The sequence below is a fragment of the Macrotis lagotis genome, chromosome 2, assembly GCF_037893015.1.
Source record: "Macrotis lagotis isolate mMagLag1 chromosome 2, bilby.v1.9.chrom.fasta, whole genome shotgun sequence".
Taxonomy (NCBI): Eukaryota; Metazoa; Chordata; class Mammalia; order Peramelemorphia; family Peramelidae; genus Macrotis; species Macrotis lagotis.
In genome coordinates, this window is record NC_133659.1 from 233107098 (window position 1) to 233133048 (window position 25951).

At 35.6% G+C, this 25951-nt stretch overlaps 1 protein-coding gene across 3 annotated transcripts in view; it reads left to right on the plus strand.

Moving 5' to 3' along the window:
- Positions 1-25506, plus strand: part of MAP2K4 (mitogen-activated protein kinase kinase 4) — a 181824-nt gene extending 156318 nt beyond the window's left edge. For 2 of the 3 annotated variants that reach the window (XM_074225134.1, XM_074225135.1), the window contains one exon: positions 1338-25505. In XM_074225134.1, the coding sequence (XP_074081235.1) occupies positions 1338-1451 (114 nt within the window). In that variant the 3' untranslated portion in view covers positions 1452-25505. Of the gene's footprint in view, positions 1-1337 lie in introns of all 3 variants that reach the window. The other variant, XM_074225137.1, reaches the window with a different exon arrangement.
- The last annotated feature ends 445 nt before the right edge of the window (positions 25507-25951 follow it).

Below are 25951 nucleotides of genomic sequence, written 5' to 3' on the forward strand. Positions count from 1 at the left end.
ATTGTCAGTTAATTGAGCACCCTAGCAGTTACAGATGTTTAAACCTCCAACAGGGTCGAGAGCTCATGTCTCTGTCTCTCTGTCTCTCTCTCTCTCTCTCTCTCTCTCACACACACACACACACGCGCGCGCGCGCACACACATAGCACATGCAAACATATACATAAACTAAAGGAATATTTAAATACGAAAATCCCACATTTATATGGGGGAGGTATATGTAAATCAACCCTACCTATTTGTTAATGATGAAAAGAATAAAGGCATATATCTAAGTTATCCACATTGGATTGACTAGGCTATTCTATAAAGACTCATAGGAATATTGATTTGTCTCTGGTGAATTTTGTGCTATATAACAGTAGGTAATAGCAGCTCACATTTGTAATGTATATAATATGATCGATTTAAATATTCCTTGAGAATTGCACTCCACTTTCCCCAAGAGAAAAGACAGTTAAAGGCTCATATTTTTTTCTTTCATTCATTAAAAAAATTATATTTAAATGCAGCATATATATTCAGCATTTATGGAAACTGAATCCCAAACAAAATGGCTTCCAAATTATTGACAGTTTGAATATTTGAGTAACTATTTTGTCTCTGCCATTTGCTTAGTTTTTATTGAGAAGATATATCTATAATCCAATCACATAAAAATATTGACAGGAAGAATTACTGGGTAAAAATCAGCAGTAAGACATTGAAAAACCAGCCTTAGTGTTCCAAAGGTATTATTACCAAGGGTAATTGATTCAAAAGCTACTTCTTAATTTAGAGAAGCAATGAAGGTGGATCATTTTCACATTAGAAGAAGAAAGTAATTACTTGGGCCAAAGAGATAGAGAGCTTTAACATCTCAGTGATATATAAGAGTATTTCTGGTCCTGGTAAGTTGCTGACATATCCTGCTAAGTGGATTGCTTTTTATGGAGCTGGTGCTGGTGAGTTGGTGAAAGCCAACAATTTCTGGGGAGTGAACTCCTTTTGGTGATAGATATCAAGCCTGCTCCCCCATAATGGTGCACTTGACTCTCATGACACTTCCCTTGGTGTCTCAGCTGCAACCTGGTCACTTTTGTACGAGAAGTTGCTATACCCCCCTGGCTTAGTTACCAGCAGATTTTTCCCTTCCCTGACACAGTGATGTAAGAGTTGGTATAAGTATTAGTAGTTATAGGCACATCACATTCCCACCTTGCACATACATTTCACCCAAAGTATTAACATTTCCTTTTATCCCCCCTTCTGAACATATACCCTTACCTGTAGCTTTGGATTGTTCCAAGTTGTGCCAATCAGGAAGGTTAATTCTTGGATTTTTGTTTATCTTTTAGAAACATCCCTTTATTTTGATGTATGAAGAGCGCACAGTGGAGGTCGCATGCTACGTTTGTAAAATCCTGGATCAGATGCCAGCAACTCCCACCTCCCCCATGTATGTTGATTGATATTGCTGCTACGTCAAACTCTAGACAAAAAGGGCTGAGAGGAAGCAAGATGTCAAGAATTTTCATCCATCACAGTGTTTTTATTGCTTGCCCAGACACCATGTGCAATAAGATTGGTGTTTGTTTCCATCATGTCTGTATACTCTTGTCACATAGAAAGTGCATCCATAGAATATCTGATTGATCACACAGTGTTAGTGTTGGTCAGAGAGACCTCATCCTGCCCTTTTGTGATGAGCATATTCATGATATGTGGAAGTCAGTATAATTGATCTGTTGACAGTGATTGGATTGCATTTTAAATTCATTTCTAAACTCAAAACTTGGAGATGCAGCTACTAGAATGGTGTTCTCAAATTCCCAAATATTTTAAGAAGGAGGCCACATAAGTGTGCCATGTGCGAATGTAGAGATGTAGGACTGAATGAGAAGAACTGGCAAGGCCAGTGAGACACACACACAGCGCCTTCTGAAGTTGAACGACAAAGGAGGAATTTACTTTCTTCACTAAGTGCAATAGATTTACTGATTTGATGTTCTGTTGCTTTACAGTCACTGTGTATGTTCTGGATCAGTGTGCTCAACTGAATTTCCTGTTCAAATGAAATATATTAAATTAGAGTGACTGTCTTTACCAAAAAAAAAATGTTGCGTTGAAAGAGACTAACATTAAAACCCTGAGACAGGACAGAATGTGTTCTTTTTCTCCTTTCCCAATACAGCTTTTCTTCATTGGGAAGATCCAGGAGCTTGCCACTTGTCAGAGAAGGTGCTGACCCTAAGAATATTTGATTTATTAGAATTCATTTTGCTGCCAAAATGATGCTTCACCTGTGACCCATCCCCCCCAGGACTAAAAGAAAGAGACAAAAATGTTAAGGGAAAAGTTGAACAATTTTTTTTAATCCTAAATTCTCCTCCCAAGTGAGTTGGAGTGACTCTAGTTCTGACTCTTTTTCTCCCAGTTCTTTTCTAGACATGATGAAGTGATAGAGAAGAACAAATTGCTTTGGAGGATTGGGTAGAAGTTTGTTTCATACAAACAGCACGAGATTTGCTTCTAGTTATCCCCTCTAGAACTTCAGTTCCTGAAATATTCACTTCATGTGACTGCCTATGGATGCTGTATTATCATTTGCTTAATCTGCTATTTGAACCTTTTATCTTGTGTAAATTTTTTTTATTTGCCTCATTTCCCTAACAATAGCCTTTAACATGAAAACATCTTTTTGAAATATTTAAAATTATAGGGGTTAGGAAGTACAGCATACTGGATGGTGTGATAAAAGAATCTCTTTTTTCTATTAGAAATAAATTTGGCCAGAAGCCAAATGGCTTCCTAGAATTTGAATTTTTAATGAATAAGAAAAGCCCAAAGACAGGAAGTATTAGAAAGCCATTTAAGTCTCCTGCCTTTTGCTAACAGGTATCAGCTAGCGCCTTTTTGGGTGTCAGCTATGTACCTTCTCTCTGTGTCCTGAGACACTAAAAGTTAAGACTGTGTGTAGCAAAAGTTAATTGTGCATGGTGAAAGGCATGCTAGAGTATGCATTAGACATGGTTGGGTCTGCAGGGGATTCCATTACAGAACTAAATCATGGCAGCAATTGCTCGTTCTCCTCCCAGGGCTTGTGATGGACATTAATATTAGAAAATGGAACAATAAAGAAAGAATGGTGCTATTGGAAGTTACATGCCTGTAATTTCAGAATTTAAAAATGGTTCTTCCTTTTGGTCATTATGCCTACTTGTCAGAGACATGAGAAGTGACAGGATGTATGCCTTCCTTCCATGCATTAAGCCATTGACCTTTCCTGCATCTCTACTGAGGGGAGTTTTCTTCTCTATTGTCAACTTCTTCCTGTCTGGTTCAGCACGTGGTCACTTTGCTATTTTTCTAATGGAGATGAAAGCAATTCTGACTGTCCAGGAGCTAGTCTGACCATTCTCTTGTGTGGATGATCTTATAAAAGGCAATTTATTAGTGTATTAATCATAGATTATTATAAACTATTAAGGGCAAGGAGTTTATTACAATGTATCTTTATTTTTTAAAAAAAAGGGTATACAGTGTTCACGGACTGTGAAAATAGTGTAAGAACTGTACATTGTGAGCTCTGGTTATTTTTTTTCTTGTACCATAGAAAAATGTATAAAAATTATCAAAAAGCTAATGTGCAGGGATATTGCCTTATTTGTCTGTAAAATGGATCTTAGTAACATATCTGCTTCTCAGAGCTTTGGAATATTTTATCCTGTATTCTGGTTTGAATTACTTCTCTATTTAAGATATATCATGGAATCGAAGTGTTTATGTAATAGTTCTATCCTTTTTGCCTGCAGGTCAGTTGTAATAAATCTAGGATGTGATGATGACCTTGTTATTTCATTTTCTAAGGTCAAATATTTAGAGTGAAAATGAATTAAACATCCATAAAATATTCTTCTCTCCTTCAAACTGGTGGTGGTGGGGAACTCCTTTGAGGAGTGGCAGTTGCTTCATCCTGTTTATGTAAGACAACAGAATTATTTCCTCATTCCTGAAGTTCATCAAAATGTCATCTTGTGTTTTCATATTGTGTTTTCAGTGATATATCACCTCTATAGGCAAACTTCTTTTCATTTATTGGTTGCCTGTGGTTGTCTTTTCCCTAACAAACCCTCATGTGTGGCTCTTGAAGAGCCTAGGGATCAGGATGGCGATATTGATCACTTGGTTACATTATCAAATATGACTAATCCTAGAACCTCATCTTGACCTATATTCTTAATGTAATTATTATATGTCATCTTTATTCTTTGTGTTTGATGCCTTTGCTAATAGTTCTCATAATGCAAGCGGTACTGGTCTGGATACATACTGATTCTCTCAGTAGCCACTGAGTGGTTGGTAAGTTGGTAAGGTTTATGGGCCCTAAAGAAAGGAAGCATATACAAAACTGAAAGTCTTAAAAGAAATTTGAGGAAAATAGCATAAACAGTTTATTTTGATCTGTATAGTCAGCTATTTTCTTTGCACAGTTACTCATCAAGAAATGTCTTGTTGGGGCGGCTAGGTGATGCAGTGGATAGAGCACTGACCTTGGAGTACCTGAGTTCAAATCTGGCCTCAGACACTTGATAATTACCTAGCTATGTGGCCTTGGACAAGCCACTTAACCCCATTACCTTGCAAAAACCTAAAGAAGGAAGGAAGGAAGGAAGGAAGGAAGGAAGGAAGGAAGGAAGGAAGGAAGGAAGGAAGGAAGGAAGGAAGGAAGGAAGAAATGTTTTGTTATCCTACTCTGAGAGAAAAAGAAAACTACAAATAGTTTATATCTTTCAACCAGGGAAAACAGACGCTTTCCCTCATTCATCTCAGAAAAATCACAATATGGAATTGAGAACTATGCTAAGAATGGAGGGATGGAACCATAGGTTATAGTTACATATCATCCAAAGTTAAGTGACAGTCAGAAAAAAGATGGTAATTCAGAATCTCCTCTAAAGGTTCAACTCTCTAAACCTCATAGGCTGAACTATTTCCCTCTGGAAATTGTTGAAGAATACCATGTAAGGTTTTAAATATACACCACAGTTTTATTGTATCAATCTTACTTGAGATGTGATGTGTAAATTGATAGGAACACGAGTACTTATCCAGAAAGAAATCTTATTTTTGGTCAGGTTTTCCATGTTATTGCATAAGGTATACACATAAAAATGTATTCCCAGTCACTTAGAAAAATAATACATTAACACTGCACTGAGAACCATCTCTGTAGTGCAAACACCAGGGGCATTGTATCACATATGATGTCACAGACAATGGGAGAGATCTTATAAAGCATACTTAGAAAGTATTTTGGGCCTGTACCTCCAGGATCTCTGGAATACTTTTTTTTTTTGCTGATAGAAAAAATACTTGGTCTTATTTACCCTCTTTGACTTCTGCCTGCAGTTATAGCATCCTTTACCAGGTATTTCAATCAAATTTAAAGCTGCTTTGGAAATTGAAGTCTTGAGTTATCATCATGGTGATGATGGAAAATTGCCTTTTGTAAAGAAGCTTATGTTTATGGTATTCATTTGCTTTATGCTGTCTTTTTGAGAATTGTACATTCCCTGTAATGACACAACTGAACACATGAGTTTTAATTTCCTTCTTAGGTAAATAATTGTCCAGCTCTTTTTACTCTTGCAAACCTATAATAGAGACTTGGACCAAACCCTGTGATTTCATTGATAAGCAACTCCCAGATGAGGAAAATTTCTCCATTGATGTAAGTTCACATCTTTTCTGCAATTAATATTCTTTATTGTATAGATCCATGAAAGGTGACTTTCCCATGTGATAGTATAGCTAGTATGTATCATTGGTGAGACTTTTAAACTTAGGTTTGCCATGCTACAACACCAATTCATTATCCACCACATCTACATTGGGGGTTTAGTTTTGAATTCATGGTTCCAATAAGTTTTGCACATTGCTTGCAGCTTCTCTTTTCTAGTTATACATGAAAACTCATTAGATTGCTTGAGCAACAAATGTAAATCTGCTGCTTTGAATTTCTATTTGAGTTAATTTTACAGTTAGTAGAAGCTATTTACTTACAGATTGTAACAAAGAATAACTCCATTTATAAATATGTGCATTTTGTAAAATTGTCATGTCATCTGTGTAGGACTTTAAAATTTTAACTATTTTGAATTACTTAACAGTCATATACCTATGTTACAGAAAATTATAGCTAAAATCCAAATCATGTTCAATCATAGGCTATCTCCATTACTGTCTTTTTAGTAATGGTGAAAATGATATGTGGCCAGAAGACAAAGAGACTATTGTGTATTTTTTCCCCCTAGAAAAAAACATACATTCATATGTTGTCCCTTTTAAAGTAGTCATTTTGCAGACTACTCATTCCATTGATGTCACTGCCAAAAGCATTGGTGGAATTTGTTTCATTGAGAAATCATCTTCCCTACCTCTTTAGCTAGGTTTAATGTATTTTTGTTATTGTTTTGCTTGACCATTAAACTTCGTACTCTATAACTTTTGTCAATTTGCATAAGCTATGTGCAGATAAAGATTTGTCACCCCAAAGGGATTTTTTAAAAGTCCAGTTGCAGAGAAATTGATAGAATTAGCATGAATTCCTAATGAGACTGCCCTCACCCACCTATCTCAGGACCTTTGTTCATTTTCCTTTTTGATCCATTACCATCTCAGACTCAGGTCAAGGTCTGAAAGCATCTACTTTATTTTGAGTGTTTTCAGGTCTCTGAAGCAAAAAGTAGCATATATGGAGCACAAATGAAAATTACCAAGATAGCACTAATAGGGGTCAAGTTTCTTATCTCTTATATCAACCTGTTGAATGAATTAGCTGCAGAGAGGGTCTGCTGAGGAAGAGAGTGTGTATATATAAACAGAAAAGAAAGTCTATTAAGATCAAGAAGACAAGGGGAAAGAGGAAGGAGTTCAAAGTGGAAAAGGGGATAGAAGTAAATCTAATGAACTTTTTGGATTGTCTCATGCTGTGTGTGTGTGTGTGTGTGTGTGTGTGTGTGTGTGTGTCTTGTCTGTGTACTGAATACCTAAAGGCAAAATTGAAGCTACAGCCTAAAGGAGCTTAGTTTCTCATGGAAGAAGCAAAATGTATGATAAGCAATTACAAAATAGATGCTAATTAACTATTGTCAGTAGAGATGCTAGACTAGAGGTAAATCAGGAAAAACTGTGTACTTGAGCAGATTTTTTTTCCAAGGGTACTTGGGAATTCCAAGAGGCAGAGTTGAGAAAGATGAGGATTTTAGGCAAGGCAGAGGACCTGTTCAAAGTAGAGACAGATGACATGCCATAACTGAATAATAAGCATATAAGTTTGGTTGGAGCATAGCATGTATGAGAATAAGATAACTGAAGCTGGGTTACTTTAAAATATTATCCAGCATTTTATCATAGAGCAGGGGTTCACAGAAACCTAAAGGGTCTGTAATAGATTTTTTTTCTGGTCTGTAACCTTGAATGGACAAAAAGATTTCATCTTTCTTTTTCATTAACCTAATAAATTTAACTTTCTTTCATCGTGCTTTTTCTTTTAAAAAATTCAGTGGGGTTTAGAGACTTCAGACTGAACCAGTTCATGATAGATGCAAAAAACCCTCAAAAAACTAAGAACTCTTGTTCAAATTAATTGGAAAGCCATTAAAGCCTTTAGAAAGTTTCTTAAATAGAACGTTGCAGGACAGATAGTAAAGATGTGGGGAAAGAGAAAAATAAAAAGAAAGAATGTAAGAATGAATGGGAGTGGGCTAGAAGATGAACTAAGATCCTAAACGATATGCCTGAAGCAAAATGTTGAAATTGGAGTCAAAAATTGTGGTCTTGAAACTAATGTATGTATTTTAGATCATTCAGTTCTCTGGTCAATAATTTCCTTCTTGGAAAATGAGGTTAGACTTCTTAAACATTTTTTGAAGTAGAGGCAATCAGGATTAAGTGACTTGCCTGGTCAGGTCCTTGACTCCATAACCAGTGTCTCTTACCTTTTTTGCCAGCTATCCCAGATTGATTTCTGAAGATAATTCCAGTCCTTTGAACCAAGATCTTGTTTTCTCATTATTTTCACAAAGCAGTCGTCTAGTCTGGGTTAAGGTGAGGGTGTATAGCAGTAGGAAGAGGGTACCTCGTTGGAAGATAATCCATGTAAGGCAGGGTGATAAAGAGGACTGAATTGAGAGGATCATGGCATTTAAAGCCAGAAGAGACCTTAAGAGATGACCTAGTCTGACATTTTAAGGATGAAAACAATGCTATTAGCTCAAGATCTAGTAATATTTCCCCTGGGATAGAGGGCTTCTAATCCTAATTATTCTATTAATTTAAGTAGACATCCTTTTCCTCAATATGTAAAATCAAGGACTTGGATTGGATGATGCCTTAAATACATGGGTCTGCCTATAAAAGTTGTTGAAGTTCTTTTAAAGTTAACTTTACCTTGGAGTTTGTACATTATTTTTTGATATTTTTGTTTTTTTTCCAAATACATGTCATGAAAGTCAACATTCATCTACCTGCATATACATGTTACACATTTTTTCACCATTCTCCCAGTAAAAGTTGTACACCTATCTCTATGTTCACTGTGCCAACATATTAGTTATTTTGTGTATGAGGAATTAATACCAAGGGAAAAAAACATGGAATAGGAAGGAAAAATATAAGAGAAGTTTTTTTTAGAAAGTGAACATAATAGCCATTCAGATTCTGTAGCCATTCATATTCTGTAGGGTTTTGTTGTTGTTTCCTTCTGGTTAGGATGGTGTTATTGATAACAGGTCCTCCTAAAGTTTTACTCATATTTGAAGTGCTACATTAAACTTTTAAATTATTATTATCACTGCTATAAGTACCATCATCATCATTGTTAGCTCTTTAGTCCCATTAGACTAATTAACTTCCAAGAAGGTGTTAAGAATCTACTTATTTCTGCAGCCTTGGGTAATTTCCTTGACACTCAGTTTCCTCATTTATATAATAAAGAATTTAGACTAGTGGGTTTCTGAGGTTCCTTCCAGCTCCACATTTTATGATCTTTTGAATACAGTCCAAATATCTCTGAACTTCCTTTACATCTGAGGTGAAATCTTTCTGAAATGGGTTTAAAGGAGAGTCTCCCCCATGCATGAGCTAGTTTTCCTTCATGTATTTTTTAATAACTTTTCAATTCATGTGATGGTCACTAGAAACTTTTACTATCTGACTGATTATATCAGATCTTCAGTTAAAATCTGGAATGAATGTGAGAAATGTTTCAAGCTTGCAATAACATTTATGCCCATTTAGGGGAGCTTTAGAGCTGCAAAAAACAATTTCAGGAAACTGGACAATTTTAGTCAAGATCTTAGGATTTAGAACTGAAAAGAGAAATAGATGTTTTTAAGAAATTTCACTTGTTCGTGATGTTGGCGGTGAAAGGAGAAAATTAGGACAGTAGCAAGGGCAGGGGAGTGGATAGAGGCAGCAGGGTCAAATGAGAAAATCTTCAAGATGAAGGAGGCCTAAATATGTTTGGAATGAGTCAGAGGGGAGAGAGAGAGATCTGAGAGGGAGAAATGTTAGCTGCTACACTTGAGAAAGTAAAAACTTGAGGGCAGTGGAAATAGAATGAAAGTATAGCTTGAAGCATTAATGGTAACAAGGAAGGATACCTCTATATTTTAGACTGTATGTGAAGATTCAGAAATATTTTGAGGTGGAAAGGGGGAAAAATTGCTATCTGTCAAGAGTGAGTCAAGAGTAAATTTGGAACAGCAACTTCGGTATATCAGAGCTAGTGTAACAATAAATAAAGAATTTTTCAATGTCAGTGTGATGAGATTGCATGAAGTTGTCAGCCAGGTGATTCCCCAGAAATATACTGAAGTGCATGAATAGGAATAGAAAAAGTGAATATTGGGGATGATGAAGATTGGTAGGAGAGAAATGACAAAAGGTCAAGGGTGAATAGAAGTTTTTGTTGTTAGGGAATGCAGAATGGAAGTGGCAGATTTTTTTAGGCAGTGAGGAAAATACTTAGTGAAACAAGAAAAAACAAGAATAATAATAGTTAACATTTCTGTTGCCCCTCAGTGTCCAGGTACTATGCTAAGTAGTTTATAATTACTATCTCATTGTTGCTTACCACAATCCTGTGGAGTCAAATTTTAGAAAACTGAGGGAAACACTCAGCCACATATCTAGTTAAGTGTCTGAGGCCAGATTTCAACTCAACACTTCTGCTGAGAGTCAAGAACTGGTCTGTAATATATTGGAGAATTAATTATCTGGAAAGAATTTGTGTTCAAAGAAGGTCTTGGGGCAGCTAGGTCACACAGTGAATACAGCAATGGCCCTGGAGCCATGAGGACCTTAATTCAAATGTGGGGCAAGTCACATAACCCCAGTTGCCTCAAAAAAAATGTTCTTAAATTCTAGGCAATAGAGCAAAACTACCTGGATTCAAACTTGGCTCCTTCCCTCTCCTTCATTCCCTATATCCAGTCACTCTCCTTTCCTCTCATATGACCATCATGCATAGTTAGGTAAGCTTGGACTATGGTAATTGCCTCTTATTTCATTTCACTAAGTCTAGTCTTCCTTCTCCAATTTGTTCTGTAGACAGTTAACAGAATATCTTCCTAAAGCTCATTTGGCCTCAAAAAACTTCAATTGCTCTCCATTGTTTCTATGATTAAAAGCAAATTCTTCTTCATCTTTATCCTAGGATGAAGGCACAGATTTTATACCAGTACATTCTGTCTCCAGTAAATCTTTCTACCTTTATTTCATATTACTCTTCTTAAGGTGCAGATAAATTGACCTGATGACTATTCTTTGAACTCAGAACTATTCTTTCATTTTATTCTGTCTCACATGCCTAGCTTTCTCATTTCTACCCTTCAGAATACTTCTCTTCTCCCAAGGTTCAGCATAAATGCAAATTTCTTTTTACAGCCTTTCCTCATCCTGCACTGTCAGTTCTTCTTTTCCTCCCTAAATTATATCCTATTTTCTTTAACAATGTATATACTATATTCTACCAAGAGAACATAAATGTCCTGAGAGAGGTAACTTTCTAATTTTTGACTTTCTCATCCATGTCTAGCACAGTGCCTCCTATAGAATAGGTAATTAATAAATGTTTATAAATTGATTTGACAAATAAAAAGCTTTTAAAAGTAATATCCTTGGGATATACAGTTTATCAAATTCAGGAAGCATTTGTTGAGCATCAATCAGTCAACAAATATTAAAATTATTGTTATGTGACTACAATGTTTAAGTCCTGGGGATACAAGTAAGAAGATCCTTACAACCAACTTGGATTCCTGATGAGGGAGTTATAATAGCGTAAACTTAAAGTGAATAAATACAAATACAAAATAGTTAAATACAGCATAGATTGGGAGGAATGACACTAGCCTTGGGGATCAGCAAAGGTCTTACGCAGAAGAAGCTGCTTGCTCTTACATTCTGAGGCAGAAGTTAAGGGAGTCACTGTCCTCTTCCACATTCATTTGACCTAGGCTCTAAGCTTCCCTTTTCTGCTTCACCTTTAGCCTTCTATGTCCTTTTCTGGGTAATGAAGGTAGAAGAGCAGAAGACATCTTAGATCCCTTATAGTTCTAGTTTTCTGTAATTCTGTTTTCTTGGAATCCTCCATTATCCCTTTGCAGAAAATCATACTAATAATATTTATAAGAGAAAAAGGTAGAGAAAGGATAGGGTGAGCTTTCTGGACTGCCAGTACCCAGGGTTTCTGTCAGGAAAAGGGGAGACAAAGGATGTGGTTGAACTATAGGTGATTCCTTTTGTATGACCACCCAGTGTCCAAATCCATAAAACAAGGGGGAGCACTTGTTTCATATTTATTGCTCCATTGAAGCCATTGGATACACATTGTAGGCAGGATACATTTTAGTTGCTAAGAGTAGTTCTATCCCTGTATCTTTTTTGAATTGAACTTGAATATTGACCAGGAATAGACCTCAATTCTAGGACATCCTCTATCCTGTTTTCTGATACCTAAATATTTGTTATGTGACTTCTCTAGATCTCAGGATTTCACATTTCAGGACTTTGAAAAATTGGAGTTATCCCTTATAAAAGGAGTTGCTTCCTTCAATATCTTAAATGTTATATGCTGGGAATTCCTTTGATAGTATTCATAGAATCTAACAGTTCCATTGGATTTGTAAATTAGAAATAACTAAGGATGTTTTGCATGTAATTCCAGCAACGTCAACTGTTCTATCACCAAAGTAACATTTTTAGTAAGATTTTTATCCCTGATGCAGGGGAAGCATGTTCCATTTTTATTTGATGTTATATCAGTCATATAGTCATAAGGAATTCAGCATTCTAAAAGAAGGGTTGAAATTATGCTGCTATATAACAACAACAGGAGTGATCAAAGAGGAAGGAGGGGAATGAACCAGATCAGCAGCATATATCAGTACTAGAGGTTCAGAGAATTGATGGGACTAGTTGAAAGAAATGCTCTAGGACTTGGGTTCAAAGAACTTCTCCTCTGCACATCTAGCAATGTTTCTGTTCTGATTACATCGTCACAACAATCTGTTCCTGAATTCAAAAATGGCTCTAGAATCAAATGAGTTGAACTTTAGAAGAAGCATGATTATAATACTATTCAATTCAACTTGATTTGAAGACAGAAGACGTAGATTTGAATCCCTTCAAAAAAATCTGTTATATTGGTCTGTTTGCTTATAAGGATGCAAGCTTATTATTCCTGCTAGATTGTAAGACAGGGACTACTTCATTTTTGTCTTAGTATCCTCAATGCATGTATCAAAAGTAGATACATAATTAATGCTTGCTTATGAATGCTTAATTTCAATATGAATGATCAATCACAATATAGAATAGTGTAAATCCTGTCATTCCCTTCTATAACTGTTGCAGCCTGGGTCTGAGAGCATCTTGGATGTTTCATGATGGAAGCATTTGGTATGGCTTTATTCATTGTATGTAGTCCACCAAATCCAAGTCAGATTTGTTTATTCTTGTACAGTCTCTGCTCTCAATGAGTTTATAGTGGAGAACCAATATGCAAATAACTCTGCACAAACAAGCTATATGTTATTATCTGTAGGCAGCTTCAACAGTAGGAAGAAGATTGCTGCAGATCTCAAATGTTATTGCTTGTAGCTATTATTTACCCTCTTGCAGCTCAGCTGTATCTGCTTCCTTAATATATAAACATCTTAGGAGTGATCATATCTGTTTCCTTATTCTACAGTCAAAGAAGCTGAAACCCAGAGGAGGGCAAGTGACTTTATGTGAAGCCACTAGGTGAATTCTTCCACCCTGCCACTGAAATCCTTTCCTCTGCAGTTGTCCCTCTGATACCAGTTCCCTCTATTACCTATCACAAATACTAAACACCATATATCTTGAGGGATGAGAATGTCAGTCAGGTGTGCTGTAAATTGGGAAAACTCCAATGGTAAATGCTTTGACTTAATTTGGATGGTGCTGTGGACCCTGATCAGTCCAGTACTCTGCTAAAATTACTTGATACCAGGTGACTCCAAATTTCTGTACCAGTATTTTTTTTTTGGTGGTGGTGGTGGGACAGTTTTTGGAGGATGGGTAGTTGGTGATGGTGGTGGTGGTGGTGGTAGGCTGTAAATTTTGGTGATTTGTCTTACTCTAAAGTATGTAGAGGCTTCGTGTGAGAAAATGAGAATAAAAAGAAAAATTGAAGTAAGCAGTCTTTGCTCTCAAAGAGCTTACCTTCTATTAGAGGGAAACTGTACACATATATGATTTTACTGTTCAAGACAGTGGCCAAGGGAAAATGGATGATATCTGGAAGGAGCTCTATAATATGTAAAATAATGTAGTATAAGGCTAAAGGAAAGTCAAAGACAAATGTGAGGCATTTTGGAACACAAATACAAATTAACCAGGTACAGCTGCAATATACTTTTTTTTTTTTAGGTTTTTGCAAGGCAATGGGGTTAAGTGGCTTGCCCAAGGCCACACAGCTAGGTAATTATTAAGTGTCTGAGGCCAGATTTGAACTCAGGTACTCCTGACTCCAGGACCAGTGCTCTGTGCATTGTGCCACCTAGCTGCCCCTGTAGTATACTTTTTAAAAAATATTTAAGGCAATGGGGTTAAGAGTGACTGGCCCAAGGCAGCTAGGCAATTATTGTGACTGAGGCCAGATTTGAACTTAAGTCCTCCTAACTCCAGGACTAGTGCTCTATCTACTGTGCCATCTAGCTGCCCCTTGTGATATGTTCTTTTTTTAAAAAAGGATTAATGTTAACTCACATCAATATAATGCTTGCAACTTACAATGCTGTTTCTCAACAAGTCCAACAGAAAGGCAATGTAAATATTTTATAATTCTTTCATTTTACATACCAGACAACTAAAGGTGCTAGAGGTTAAATGAATGGTACTGCAACTAATAAGTGGGAGATCTGGGATTTGAATCCAGGTTTTGCAGTTTAGCATCCAGCACTCTTCCCACTACTCCAGAACCCACTGAGAAAAACCAGCTCTTTTTGCCTCCCCTTTGACTTGGGATGACTTATTTCCTTGGTATAATCTACGTAGCTAATTTCCTATAAATATAACCTAGCATATCTAGTCCTCCATTTTTAGTCCACCTCCTAGTCCTGTATATTATTTCTTTTATTCATTTTCTTATTTCATTATTCCATTTCTCATACACACAAATAATTTCTCATACACACATGAGTAATAACCCAGGAAATATTTTTTCAAAAGGAAACAGTATGCCTAGGGATATAGGTCAGTTGTGATAGAGAACAGTTTAGAGGAGGGCAGAAAAGTGTTCCTTCCTCCTACTCATTGAGGTAAGGCAGAATTTCAGCTTGCCAGCCCCAGGCCTTTGTGTTCCCTTTAGATGATTCCATCTTAGCCCAGGAATGCTCTAACAGAACCTTGATCTACTTACCCTTTGTTTATCTGTCTCTTTTCATCCCTTCATCTTTTTCCCAAAAATATTTTTATTATTGCTCTTTTTATTATAATTTCCAGGTCACAGTCTCCTTACTCCTTCCCTTTCCTCCCCCTCACTTAACCCTCTCATGTAACAAAAAGACATAAACAAAACAATCCATCATATCAGTTATGTTTGAATTCTGAAAATTTGGTCCTGTGGCCCCTTTGTCTGAATTGTTGGTTCTTCCCAGAACCTCTATTTTAAGACCATTCACCTTTTCAGTTTTCTTTTATATATTGTCTTTCTCCATATCTATCTATCTATCTATCTATCTATCTATCTATCTATCTATCTATCTATCTATCTATCTAAATATAAAATAGAGAATATATACTCTTTGAGGGCAGGGACTATCTTTCTACTTATATTTGTATACTCAGTGTTTAGCACACATAGGTAAGTGTTTTGTTGACCAGTAGTCTTACCACTTTTATACAGATAAGAAGCTCATGCCTCATCCGTTCTCTGAAGTCAAATCAATACAGTAATCTGACTTCTGAAGTCTTTTATTAGTATTTTTCTTTACATTATTGAGTTGAGAATAATTTCTCTTTCTACTTAAACAGTTCATCAAATAAATTTTACTAATTTTCTTCAAATTGTTGCTATTTTTTGTTTTTTTCTTTTTTTTGACACAGACCTGTACTGGTTTAGGAAACTACTAGTGAGGAAATTCTCCCAATGCAGATTAAATGTTACTCTTCCTTGTACCCACCTTTTTAATAAAAAAATAGCCTTTTTGCTATCATAGTTTGACCTGCCTTTTTTAGAATCTTAGAACCATTGAATGTCAAAGCTGGAAAGGGCCTTGAGATCACAGGAGCCTAAGATCATAGCCTAAGATCTTTGTGAAATCATAAGTATCATATATTCCACTCCCCTCATGAAGAAACTGAAGGACCCAAAGGATAATTTGCCTAAAACCATAGAGTAGGTTAGTGGTAAAACCAGGTTAGGAAACCAATCTCCTGTCTTTCAGTAGAATACTCTTTTTCATGACCCTATAGTGCTTTTTGAGAATGACACACCTGTGTGTCAGTGTGTGTGGCATAACAACTGATGTTCCTGGACTCAAAGCAAAGACAACTCCAAGGAATGAAATGCCCCATTAGGTTTTATGACTTCACAAACTTTTAAAGAGCTATTTTATTTTATTGTGACTTCAACCCCTGTCTAATGAATTTAAACAAATGAGGTAAATATGAATCACATACCCATATAAAAATAGAAGCAATTCAGGAGAAAGGCTTTTGGTCTGTATATAGAATGGCCCCTATCCTCACATCTCCTAAATATTTGCACCTCTCTGTGCCAAAATATGAGCACATGAGTAAAAAATGTGCACTTAGAAAGTAGGAAAATAGTACTTGTTAGTTTGAAATGTTTTGGAGAGAAGCCAAAATGAGGCCCTTGTCTCTGGTTTGGATTTGGGTGTTGGTACTCATTTGCTGTGCTCAACAATTTCTGCTTTGATCTTCAAAAGGTTTTACCTTCCTTGTTGAAGAAGACTATTTGTTGCATCTGAGATACTGAGAATGCCTCTTCCTGAGAGGAATATTCTCAGGGCAGTACAATAATCTTGTTTCATCTCAGGCACTCATGTAAGAGTTTACTCACCTAAAAATTAATCTCCTGATATTGAAAAATATAGATTTTTCCAGGACCTTCAGGACTGATCTACTGCCTTCATCCTAGGAATTTTCTCTATTCAATTCTTGAGCTTCCTCGCCTCCTCCAAACTCCTTATGCAGAAATTCTGTCTTAAACACTTAAACTCTGACTCTTCAGAAGGATTTGCCTGATTCAATTTATTTATCTCTCCTTGATTTCTTGATCCAGTTTATCTCCTTTACAACATCCTTGATAAGTGGTAGCCCAGCCTCCACTGGAAGATCTCTGGCAGTTAGAAACTCAGATCTCTCCAATGAATTCAATTTTGTTAGGATTTTTTGCCTTATATAGAACTGAAATCAACAACCCCTAACCTTTAATTTGCTTTACTTGTTTTGTTCCTTGGGGTGAAGCAGAATCAACATAATTAATTTCTCTTCCAATACTTTAAAAATTATTGTATAACAACTAATCATGCCTTTCCTCATACTTCTTTTTTTCCAACTAAATGTAGCTCATACTCTAGAACCAAACAAAACTTTTATGTTTATACAAATTGAATTCAATCATTAGGGCATGTTCTATAATCATGCAATTTAGCTCATACACTCAACTAGATTTTCTCATAGGAACTTTAAAATTTGATTTGTTTCTAGGTCTCTACAGAAAAAGTAAACGAGCCTCAATTCTCAGGCAAGTATTCAAATTAACAATACAAGAAAATCTTTATTTTACCCCATAGAAAACATAAAAATATAAAGAAGTTCATAAATTATCAAAACAATTCCTTAAGCCTTTCACCTTATAGTGTACAATGGGGTTAAAGCCCCCTACTTGGGAGGATGACATTCTTGTTCCTTGTTATTTTTCTGTTTACCTACATAATTCATACAACTTAGAATACTGGTAGAGAGTAAGGGTCAGGATATTTTACCACTTTGTAGCTCTCTTCTTGGGCTTTGGATATAGGTTAATTCTGAAACTCCCCTTTCTAGTTTGAGAAACTAGACCTTGCCCAGGGACATATCATTGCTCCAGTGTAACCCCAATCTGCTGTCATTTGGAAGACCAAGTGATCACTCTTCTCCTGAAACCATTTTTCTTCTTTCTTTTCCTCTTCTTCCTCCACCTCCTCCTTTTTATGTTTCTACTTCTTTTTCTTCTTCCCTCAGAGTCCTTAACCAGATCCAGTATTCTAGCAAAATACCCCAGTGTTAAATCTCTGCCTCTCTTATCCTGGGATGCCTTTTATTCCCTTGCTTCCTCCCATCTGTCATCAATTATTTTCAATGCATTGTATAAAATTAAAATTTAGTTTCTTTCAGAAGCTTACTAGAGGTTCTTTCTATTTTCACTTTACTTCCTAATTTATTTCTCAAAATATGGTATTGTAGACTTTTTGTGGTTAGCATCTTGAGGTACTCATGAATTTTAAGTTATTCTTCCTTGACATTTTTGAGGTTACTTGTTTTTTTTAAATAAGAGATATCATGCATTTTCTGATTTTTTTTCCCCCAGTTATTTCATTTTGGTCCAAACATTTCTTATGGTCTCATGTAGTTATTGAGCTGTCTAGTCCAATCAAATTTTCAGAGTATGATAATTAAGCAAAGTTTTGTACCTTCTGTTCTAAGTTGTTTAATCTCCTTTTCATTCTTTTCTTGAGATGTCTCATTTCTGTTCTTTTCTTTACAGTTCTCATAACAAAGGGAATTTACTTTAAAAATAGGAAAAGAACAGAAATTCTTATTTCCTTTTCTGTTATCTTCTAGAGTTTTCATTTTATTTTTTGATCATTTTTAAAAATGTTTCATTTTTTGAATCAATTCTAGAAGATCTTTTGGCAGATATACACTAGGTATGTTATGTCATTGATATTTTTTCTTGTGATTTTTCTCATTTTTTTCCATTTTTTTCTACATGATTGAGAACTTTGTATCAGGGCCCTGTTTTATATGCTTTTAGGAGGAATGATAAGACTTTCTTCTAATCTATATTACTGAAACCTGTAGAATGAATGTTCTTATCTTCCAGGTTTTCTGGATTGGGAGCCAGTGTATTTCATAAGGACAATCTGTCCAGGATAGTATGTGCTAGGGTTTAAGCCAAGATGACCCTTGATTATTGGCCTCTTAGTTTGAGCCTAGCAACCTTCTGATCTTCATTTAGTTAGAGTCAGAGCAACACAACTTCAGGATCTGAATATTCTTTGCTGGACCCTGATGTAGGATCTCGTCCCTATGTTCTCAGTACATGGCTTCAGCCTTGAGATCTCAGTGTCTTGTGACTTCCAAAAGGTGTGACCCAGGTTTTCTGTCTGCATCTTTTCCCCATTGCTCAAAGACTTCTCTCTCCTTTTGCTTATTTGGGTGGGCAAAATGCACTTACTGTTGTTTCTCCTTGGACTCTTTTTTTTTGTACTTTTAAAACTTCTCCTTAGATTCTTGATCATTTCTGAGTTATTTTTTTTGTTTCATTCTTTCTGGAGAATTTTTAGATTTATATGCAGCCATAATTAGGGATAGAGATACGATAGGAATAGAACAAAGCAGGCTAAAAAGGAAGAGTCAGGATGATAGGAGGAATGAGCACTTTTTTAAATCTTTATTTTACTTTATTTTATTTTATGTTTCAACATTCACTTCCAAATCCTTGAGTTCCAAATTTTCTCACATCCTTCTACCCCACTCCCCCTCATTGAGAAAGCAAATTACTTGATATAGGTTAAAAGTGTGTGGTCATGAAAAACATTACCACAATGGTCATGCAAAAGTAAACATAACCTCTCCTTCCACCACCCTCCCCACCACCTCTAGAAAGAGAAAAGAAAGACCCCAAGAAAAATAAACTGGGGAAAAAAAGTGTGCTTCAATCTATATTCAGATACTATCAACTCTGACTTTGGGATGGATAAAATTCTTTATCATAAATTCTTCAGAGTTCTTAGCATTGTTGAGAAAAGGTAAGTCATTCACAGCTGATCATCTTGCAATATTGCTGTTACTTTGTTTACAGTACATTTCCCATTGCATCTACTCATGTAAGCTTTTTTACAGAGAGTATCCTTGAACATTTATTAATCATTTAACATGTCAGGCAAAAGTAAGACAGCTCCCATCAAGGAAATTATATTCTAATAAGGAGAGAAAATACATACTAATGAATTGGGTGATCTGAGAGACATTCTTTAGTCTGAGAAGTCATATGATGGTAAGTGGAGCAGGTAGGATAAATTCTGAGAGAATGGGCTTCAAATTTAGCAATGAATTGGTGATCCTTATATGTTTGCATAGAGTAGTTTCAGTTGAGTTATGAAGTAAGAAGCCAGATTGCAAGTTCTGAGAACTAAGTGAAGGTAAAGAAGTAGAAGCAAGGAAAGTAAACAACTTTTAAATGAAATTTGGCTGTGAAAAGGTAAGTTATAGATCAATAGCTTTAGAGACAGTAGGGTCAAATGAGGTAGTTTTTTGATTTATTAAAGGTTGAGAGAGACTTGGGAGCATTTGTTGCTACCAGGGAAAGAACTACTCGACTGGACATCACAGTTTCCCCCCCTCTGGTTTGCAAAAAGAGGCTCAATCCTAATTTTGTTTATTTTTTCAATTTCCCCATAAGTATACATGTTCAAAGATCAGCAAGAATTTTTTTTACATACATGATCTTTAAATTTCATTATTTTAATATCTTTTCTCCATTAAAAACTTTTATTTTTTATTTAATTGGAGGTTCACAATATTTTCTTTTAATTTTGTGTTTGGGAAATTTTAAATCCATTACTGAAACAATTTGAGTAAACTACTATGGTTTTATGGGTGGAAGGACTCAGTGGGAGCCTCAGCTAAGGATTTTCCATATGGATTTGACAAGTATTAGAAGTGAAGTGTCATTAGTAACATGCCTTCAAAAGAATACTAAAAAGGACAAATATGATATAAATTAGAACACTCCTATCAAGTGTTTTTTGTTTTTGTTTTTGTTTTTTTTAGGTTTTTTCAAGGCAAATGGGGTTTTAAGCCATTTTAAGCCATTTGGCTTGCCCAAGGCCACACAGCTAGGTAATTATTAAGTGTCTGATACTGGATTTGAACCCAGGTACTCCTGACTCTAGGGCAGGTGCTTTATCCACTGTGCCACTTAGCCACCCCTCATTTAAGGTTTTCAGGCTAGCAATGCAGAGAAACATTGTAAATAAATAATAACTTACCTTATGGCTTACATTCATTTTTAATTCAGTTAAATTCAACAAACATTTATGTAAAGAATATAAAGCACTTTCCTCACAGAATTTATAAAGAAGATTTTGTAAATCTTAAAGTATTGTGGAAATGTGAATTATGATATCCTCATTTGTGTCAAGATGCTGGGTTAGTCTTTGATGAACAATCTTGGATCGCATTAAGAGAGCCCTCTAATAATGTGAAGCTTGATCTAATCAGCTTGATATCTGCTAACAGGAAAATCTGTATCTAAAAGTTCCTCCCTAACTTGGACCTTACATGGGACAACTTCTATAATATAAAACCAGTGAATATCTTTCTGTTTTCTAACTTTTTTGGCATAAATAACCAGAGGATAATTTGAGAATTCATGGCCATACGAAAAAAAAAGATTGATCTTGCAATTTATATTGGAAAAACAAAAAAACAAAATAGATGCAAATTATCTGTTGACTAGCAATGACATAAAGTTGACTGTCAAGTCCATTGTAAACAATACCTGGAGCAAGCAGAAACAGATGAGTAGTAAATTAGATTTAGCATTTAATAGGATCAGGTGTGAAAACAGGAGGACATTTGGAAATTTGGAAAACTAAAGTCCTTTTCATAAATTCTAAACTGCTGCCTAATGCAAAGACAATTCTTTTTAATACAAATATTTTCTTATTGATGTTATGTGGCTGCAAGTCTTAAAAGTCAGTCACTTCAGGAAGTATTTAGATCCCTTTCCCTTCAATTAAAGGCTGTATAATCATTTAGTGAATACTTGCAGAAAGACAGTATAGTGTTAGTTTTAAGAGAACTTGACTCTGAGTCAAAAGAAAAATCTAGGGTAAAATACCAATTTAGCTGACTAAATTATAAAAGTTTAACCTTGGACTCAGCTGTCCAAGTTCTGAGCCTAAATGGAATGGATTCTGAGGGTATTCTCCAACATTATTTCTCTCTCTCTAACTCCCTTTCTTCCCAACTCAAGGAAATCTAAAAGTTTAGGTTTCAACAGATTCAGGTAAAAGAAGTCTCCCTAGATCCCATACAAATACACAAGGTAACTGGGCACTTTGGGTATAAGGTAGCTTTTATTTCCTTCTAGATAAAAGTGCATACATGCAAAGAACTTAAAATAATCCATAAACAATAAATACAATTATCTTCTTTCCCTAGTAATTATCATTTTTTCCATAAGGGTCCTAAAGTACCCTTGACTCAGAACTTCCCCATATTTTAGACTGCTCTTGAGGGAACTAACTGAGGTAGTTCCACGAGTCCTCCTTTTACAGAATTATATACAATCCTTTTATACTCAAAACCATCCTGAGTTCTTGAACAGAAAAGTACAGCCCAGTCAGAGAAATCATCCCGTGAAGCTATGTGTTCAGATGAGGAAGATAGGAACCCAGGCAAGAATCTAGAAAAGAATACTGTAGCTCTCAGTCTGATCCTAAAATGGGTTTCAGAAACAATCTCAGACTGGAAAGGCTAAATCAGTAAACACTTTGTATTAGAATACCTCAGTGTCCTATGTGGAAAGACAATAAAAACAAATAATTGAGATCTGAATTTGCCCCTCTCTAACAAACACCAGAATCTAAATAAAAAAGTAGTTGGAAATCTGAATAGAATTTTAGAAAATTTAGATAGATATCTGGAAATTACAGAATAGTAACAGGAAAAGACGCATGTATTTTTCAACTGTATATAGCATCTTAACTATGACAGAAGAGCAGGAGTATTAGACATCCTTTACTGAGCATTAGTGTTTTTTACAGCTGCACAGATCTACTGCTCTGAGCAGTAAATTTTTATACAACTAATCCAATGGCAGTTGATAAACCAATTAAATTATACAGAATATTAGGAAGAGAAGGCAAAAAATAATGTTAAATAGTGACTTAGAATCAGCAATGTTTTTAAAAGAAAAAGCAGTACAGCAACAATTCAGTGTGCACAGAATTACCTCAGTCATTTCATAGAGGAAATCTTGCTGATCACACCCCAAGAACATCAAATTTTATTAAGGAATTAAATTTACCCAAGATTAAATAACTTAATTCTAGTGAAATTAAGGGTCTAAGAAGCTATAAATCATAGAAACAATAGAAAATATCAAAGAAAATGATGTGCCAAAACTTTGGGGATTTAGCCAAAGCAATCCTGAGGGGAAAATTTATATTTCTAAATTACCTTCATCAATCTCTTTGAATGTTTCCTTCTCTATGAGGGAAATCAAAATAATAATACCAGTCCTTATATAAATGAGGTTGTTATAAGAATCAAATGAGACAGTATATATTAAGCTTTTTGCAAATTTTAAAGTATTATTAAGATGTTAACTATAGTATTATTCATTTATGGATATGATTTAGATGACCTTTAAAGTATTATCTAGATAGTGTTTATTTAAGTGCTTACTAGCAGACATTGCGCTAATTATAGAATATCAAAATATAAGCAAGCTAGACTGTAAGTAGCCTCAAGGACTCTTCATTCTAATGGGGAAAGACTGGGCAGAGGCAGAGGTAATGTCAGCATGATCACTGAATCTTAGTATGGATATGACCTGGAAAAGTAATAGAGGCAGAGATAAAACCAAAGTTAACCTATCAGAACCAAAGGTGGATTCAAGGGAAGAATCCAAGGTAGTAATGAAAAGGCAGGGATGATAGACTGAGATGCTTGGCCTGGACAGGGTTACATATGGAAGAAGGCTACAATTAGGTCTAGCTTTTGAGATTCTGTAAATATAATCTCTGAAGAAGTTGATGAGAAAAGAGTGTGGGCCAAATGGACTATATTGATAACCTTGAAATGTAAGAAGACTTAGAAAAAAAATCTTTTTAGAATACTGATTAGTCCTCTTTGGACAAGAATGAGGGACCTACAGGATGAAAAAATAGATAAATTACATTCTGCTACAATAAAAAGAAAACTTCATATCACATCCATTTAAGTATTGAAGTGGCCACAGATGACATCAGGAATAAGTGATGAGGGAACAAAACAACTGTCAGTGGAGGAGGGATCTGGGGGAGGAGAGGTTGAGTAAGGAAAAAAATATTCTCAATCCCAACCCACAGAGTAATGACCTAGTTATATTTATGACTACTTGCTTACACCATTCCTCCATCTTCTCTTAACCACCCCCAATACCCCATGAGATGAAAAATTAGATTCATTTTTCCATTGAAGTCATCAATGTCTGGGGCCAGTGACAAAGTTAAGAAGAGGCAGATATTGGCTATTCAAGAGATTATTTTACAAAGTCATAAAAAGCACAATTAAACATATTACAGTTACTAAAAATATCACAAGATCATTGGTTAAACTCAGGGTGCTAGATATCCCATAGACTAATTTAGTCACTGGCAGGATGCCACACAGTCTCCAGACAGAATCTGCATCAAACTGGGAGATGCTAAATATAGACATTTTGGTTTGCTCAGAACAATCTGAAAATCAAAATAACCCTTTAGCTGGGATGCAAATGAAGCATCATCCTCCAGGGACATCACCTTCTGTAAGACCTCTTTGGCATCTTTATTCTCTGTTTTCCCAGCCTTCAGTTTTGGAATCCTTGGAGAAGCCCCAGATTTTAAATATTACAGGAGATTGTTTAATGTTGTGTTTCAGATGGAAAGCTACTCCTACTTAGAGTTGCAGTGAAGTGTAAAATATTTACACAGACTCCTGCCTTCATTCTTTGGCAGCTACTTTTTGCTGTGTCCTTTACATGATTGCCATTGGTACTCTTTCATTGGTTGATTGCAGAAAATGAACCTGAGAAAGAGAAAAATATGCTTTTAAAACTGACTTGGAAAACCTCTTTATTATTAATTAATGAGGTTCATGATACTTCTATGAACTGTTCATCTGTGAAGTAGTCATGGATCATTTCTTTAGTAAGTAACCTATTTCAGTCTTATGTTGGGTAATTTATGAAGTTTGCTTTGGAAGGATTCTTTGAAAGTCATTATACTAAAATTCTACTTCCAGGTGATAACTGATCTATACTTATTCCATTGAGACCATTGCACATTTCATTTTTTTAAAGTTTTTGCAAGGCAAATGGGGTTAAATGGCTTGCCCAAGGCCACACAGCTAGGTAATTATTAAGTGTCTGAGACTGGATTTGAACCCAGGTACTCCTGACTCCAAGGCCAGTGCTTTATCCATGCACATTCCATTTTTAAGGGGACTGAAGAGATCCTATATGACCTCCTTCAACAATCTAATCTGATGCAACACTATCCATTTAGTTACCAATTATTATTGTGTTTGGCCTATATATTCTCATTTTCAGACCCTTAATGAAACAGAATACTTTTAGTCATTTTGAGAGGGGAAGAAGGAGGAAGCAAATAAACAAGGATTCCAGTAGCTAGAGCACTGGGCCTGGAGTGAGGGAGACCTATGTTCAAATCCAGTTTCATATACTTACTATCTCTATAAGTTAGTCAAGTTAGTTAATTTCTATGCCTTAATTTCCCCAAGTGTAAAATGAAGATAATAATTGTACCTACTTCCCAAGGATATTATGAGGGTCAAATAAAATAACATTTGTGAATTGCCTAGGACAGAGTAGGCCCTGAATCCATATTCATTTCCTTCCTTCCTTCCTTCCTTCCTTCCTTCCTTCCTTCCTTCCTTCCTTCCTTCCTTCCTTCCTTCCTTCCTTCCTTCCTTCCTTCCTTCCTTCCTTCCTTCCTTCCTTCCTTCCTTCCCTCCCTCCCTCCCTCCCTCCTCCCCCTCCCCTTAAGAAGAAGTAGCAAGAACATTGGATTTAGAGTTGGATCATAGAAATATAATACTATCTGTTACTTCCTGAACTATGAGTCAAATTACTTAACCTCAATCAGCCTCATTTTCCTTATCAATATAATTAAACAGAGATTGTCATATGACACAAAGGACATTACAATTTGGGAGAATTTTTCACTATTCTGGCTCCTTGCTCCCACCCAGAAAACTAGGAAACTTCACTATCTGATAGAATACTCTTATGACATCACCAATTCTATATACAAGACAAAGAAGGAAACATTTTATTTACAAACCAAATATACTAAACTCATATCAGGGATCATGGGGAAAAAAAAACAATTTGGGATAGCTTTACTTTCTCAAATCCTTTATTGTTACT